This window comes from Triticum aestivum, chromosome 2D, assembly GCF_018294505.1.
Source record: "Triticum aestivum cultivar Chinese Spring chromosome 2D, IWGSC CS RefSeq v2.1, whole genome shotgun sequence".
Taxonomy (NCBI): domain Eukaryota; kingdom Viridiplantae; phylum Streptophyta; class Magnoliopsida; order Poales; family Poaceae; genus Triticum; species Triticum aestivum.
In genome coordinates this window covers 648,207,500-648,211,596 of record NC_057799.1, presented here as the reverse complement: position 1 = coordinate 648,211,596, position 4,097 = coordinate 648,207,500, and the positions used below count along the sequence as shown (strand labels likewise).

At 44.3% G+C, this 4,097-nt stretch overlaps 2 protein-coding genes and 1 long non-coding RNA gene across 3 annotated transcripts; all 3 read left to right on the top strand.

Moving 5' to 3' along the window:
- Positions 1–385: 385 nt before the first annotated feature.
- On the top strand, positions 386–982 carry LOC123055368 (NADH-ubiquinone oxidoreductase chain 3-like). The gene has a single exon (XM_044479364.1). It carries the CDS (start codon positions 626–628, stop codon positions 980–982), a length of 357 nt encoding a protein of 118 aa, XP_044335299.1. The 5' UTR covers positions 386–625.
- Positions 983–1,026: 44 nt separating this feature from the next.
- Positions 1,027–1,419, top strand: LOC123055366 (ribosomal protein S12, mitochondrial-like). Its single transcript, XM_044479363.1, has one exon. The coding sequence runs from the start codon at positions 1,027–1,029 to the stop codon at positions 1,402–1,404; it is 378 nt and encodes a 125-aa protein (XP_044335298.1). The 3' UTR covers positions 1,405–1,419.
- Positions 1,420–2,271: 852 nt separating this feature from the next.
- LOC123055369 (uncharacterized) lies at positions 2,272–3,865 on the top strand. Its single transcript, XR_006426631.1, has 3 exons — positions 2,272–2,376; positions 2,570–2,793; positions 3,738–3,865. It is a non-coding gene; the product is annotated as an uncharacterized lncRNA (long non-coding RNA).
- Positions 3,866–4,097: the final 232 nt, after the last annotated feature.

Below are 4,097 nucleotides of genomic sequence, written 5' to 3'. Positions count from 1 at the left end.
TCGGGCAACCAACCCGGCACATCCAATTCCGATCAACAACTTGGAGGTATGGCTGAGTGGCTTAAGGCATTGGTTTGCTAAATCGACATACAAGAAGATTGTATCATGGGTTCGAATCCCATTTCCTCCGGCACGGAAGTAGAACGGGCGGGCGAAATTACGTGAGAGAAAGAACCTCAGATTGATGGAGTCCGCCGTCGGACAGAATAGCTGCTTAGTGACTAGGAGCGGAGCGCCCCTTTCTTGTTCTTGGTGGCGTCTATAGCGAAGAAGACCTTCCCGAACGAGGGCCGTCCAGTCCCTGGCCGGCTCTCGGTTCTTGAGCAAGCTCCTCCACTGCAGGTAGGATGCTCATAGATGAAGAAAAGAGACTTTAGGCAAGCTGGTTAGAGCAAAACAAGCAACGGATTGAGCAACTAGCGCGAAAGCCGTTGCGCGTTAGCGCATCCGTTTTCTTGCTGGACTGCAAATCCTTTTTTTCTTGTTTCAGTGGGAAGAGCAAGGGGCATTGCCCTTGAAATCCTTCAGTGGTTCGAATCCACATCTGAGCGTCTTTTTTTCGGTATGCCGCTCCGCGAGCAAGGAGCGCCGCGAGGAGAGCGAGAGAACGAAGTGGGCTTTGGTGATGTCGGAATTTGCACCTATTTGTATCTATTTAGTGATCAGTCCGCTAGTTTCTTTGATTCCACTCGGTGTTCCTTTTCCATTTGCTTCCAATAGTTCGACCTATCCAGAAAAATTGTCGGCCTACGAATGTGGTTCCGATCCCTCCGGTGATGCCAGAAGTCGTTTCGATATACGATTTTATCCGGTTCCTATTTTATTTATTATCCCTGATCCGGAAGTCACCTTTTCTTTTCCTTGGGCAGTACCTCCTAACAAGATTGATCTGTTTGGATCTTGGTCCATGATGGCCTTTTTATTGATTTTGACGATTGGATCTCTCTATGAATGGAAAAGGGGTGCTTCGGATCAGGAGTAACCACTTTTGAAAGGGCAAAGGGGGGAAGGACATAGGAAAGAGGGATGCCTACAAAAAATCAATTGATTCGTCATGGTAGAGAAGAAAAACGGCGCACGGACCGTACTCGAGCTTCGGATCAATGTCCCCAGAAGCAAGGAGTATGCCTGCGTGTTTCGACGAGAACACCGAAAAAACCTAATTCAGCTCTACATAAGATAGCAAAAGTACGGTTGAGCAATCGACATGATATATTTGCTCACATTCCAGGCGAAGGTCATAATTCGCAGGAACATTCTATAGTCTTAGTCAGAGGAGGTAGAGTGAAAGATTCGCCAGGTGTGAAATCCCATCGTATTCGAGGAGTCAAGGATTTGCTGGGAATTCCGGATCGTAGAAAGGGAAGATCTAAATATGGTGCAGAAAGACCTAAATCGAAATGAATGGAAGATGCCTCTGGAACTTTTTGGTTCTTTTTTGGGGGCGATATGGAAGCTGCTAGCTCCCTTTCCCTTATTACGTTACCATTTCTCTCCGCTATTCTTCGCAAATTTCATTGAGAGGAATCAGCAAAGAAAAGAAATCTTCTCCGGGTGACAGGGCCGCCCCGGCAGCGTGGCTTCTCTGCCGAGCAGGAAGCCACAAAAAGCATTGTGCTCTTGTAACTGATCTTTTAGTAGGCTAAGTTGCCGAATTCTGAAATCACTACAGGCACAGTGCAGGAAATTGTGGTCCTAAAAACAATGTGTCCCCATGATCATTTTACATCACGATATCTTTTTCTTCCTCATTCTTATTTTGGTTTTCGTATCACGGATGTTGGTTCGCGCTTTATGGCATTTCAACGAGCAAACTAATCCAATCCCACAAAGGATTGTTCATGGAACTACTATCGAAATTATTCGGACCATATTTCCAAGTGTCATTCTTTTGTTCATTGCTATACCATCGTTTGGTCTTGCGTTGCCTGTACTAATAATGGCATTTGTTGTCTTATTCGGAGTTCAAGGAATAGCCTTTCATCTTGGGAATGAGAATGTCGCGGATCTCAATGTTATCGTCATGACCAATGCTCCTAACGAGGGTGACTTTCCCATAGACCAACCTCCCGTTGGCGGACTACCAGACCTCCAGCAGGAAATGGCGCACGCCGCCCATCCCGAAGACATTATTGCGGAGTTGACTTCCAAGGTTGAAAGAATATTTCACGAAGTAGGCACTCCTCTTCCTTTAGAGGAGGGTGAATCTACGCGATCGTTCACTGAAAATCATATATTGTGGAATAGTGAGGGAGGAGATACTCTTCAACAAATCTTCCGAGGATGCTGAAATTTCTCTTTTCAAAGAGCGCCGTATTGGCTGGGAATCTACTTGGGGCAGCCCGGTGTCACGGTGTGGCAGCTTCAATGATACAAGTAAGAGACGTTCGTCCACCTAACTTCATCTTGTTAGTCAGCTTTGCTCCCTTTTTATTTCTTAATTAATCTGCATGTCTCAATCAATGCAATCATATCACTTGCTGCTTTGCTTCTTGTGTAGTAAAAATATGTAGTACCTTGATTTACTGATTTCTGGATTTATATAACACTACGCACATTGATGCTGCAGCCACACTGTCTCCTATGTACTTTACGCACTGCGCACCTAGTGTCATCGCATCCTACAGGACCGATGCCTTGCAGATCTACTCCTTCAAAATCTGTGACCTAAATGACAACTTGAAGTGGCCACTCTATGTGTATGGCGTGGTGGCTGCTCGAGATGATGTGGACTGTAACCGCAACCTTCTCTTCTGTCGCTCCAGGGCTAACTGCCAAGTAGTCACAGAAAAGGTGTGTATGCAACGTTGTTTTCCTTCCTTCTGCATGCATGTGATCTTGTGTATTATACTACTCCCTCCGATCCCAATTAATTGACGCTGACTTATTACAACTTTGTACTAAAGTTGTATTGAGTCAGCGTCAATTAATTTGGACCGGAGGGAGTAGCAAACATAGAAACTTAACATGTCAACATGGCTCAGCTGGTTCTTTTATAAGCATAGCTTGATTATTGTTACTCTTGGATCAAAACAACCTGATCAAAGCAGCACATTTCTTTTATCTGGTTGCTATATTTCAAAATTCTACCTGCGGTAATACTGAACAGATATTCTTCCTGCTAAAAATTACATGGCAACTTCATGTGATTGTCTACGCAACTTCATATGGATGCAAATAATTAGTTATTTGATGCCTTTGTACCACAATGATGCATCTTGAGTGTTCGATTAGGTGACTGACTGATATCTTTTCAGTTACAAGATACAATATTTAGGCGTCCTTGTAGGAAAGACATCCTATCTAGCTAGCTACTTGAGCATGCACTGGCGCGTAAAAATTTATTTACTTGAGACGTCCAAAGACAGAAATAAAGATAACTAAAAGGAAAAGAAAAAGCTCTAGCACGAACAAAACCCGTAGTGCGTGCACCCGAGCAAAAAGCAAGTAGCATGCAGATTGACTATGCCTATGCATCTAAGTAAATAAGTACTCTCTAGTTTGGTTAGCTTTCCTTTGTGAACATGTCTTGCGGGACAGTACCTTTATACCCTATAGTTAGTTTACTGAAAATGGGAGCTTGTGTTGAGAAACAAAAAATTCATTGAGTTTGTTCATAAGAAAAGTTGTGATGGTCTATTTAAACTTAACTGTTTACAATACTTTCCATACTATCTCATCTTATATGTTCGTCCGTTTTAGTTAAGCATTATTGATGATAATGATGATGTTTGCAGGATCCTGTTTTGCACTTGACTGGCCCTTCTCGTGCAATTGTGGCTGACGAACCTGTTGACTTTGAAGTCGAACTAAAGATAAATTGTGGAACAGATCAGTCCCAAGATAAAGCATTGATCAGTTCTACTAACCACTACACACGGGTAGAAAAAGAGGCTTCCATACGCCCCCATTAGTCCCCAAAACAATCGAACCGCGACAAAAGGGGTCTTTAGTCGCGGTTCGGGAGGAGACCCGCGACCAACTATCTAGGCCCAGTGCGCTCGGTCGACAGCTGGCGGACGGGAGGGGCTTTAGTCCCGGTTGGCCTGGCCAACCGGGACTAAAGGTCCCCGAAGGCCTTTAGTCGCGGTTGGCCA

What these genes read in the sequence shown, in the direction of transcription:
- LOC123055366 (XM_044479363.1), top strand. Translation starts at nt 1,027, where the DNA reads ATGCCTACAAAAAATCAATTGATTCGTCATGGTAGAGAAGAAAAACGG.
- LOC123055368 (XM_044479364.1), top strand. Translation starts at nt 626, where the DNA reads ATGTCGGAATTTGCACCTATTTGTATCTATTTAGTGATCAGTCCGCTA.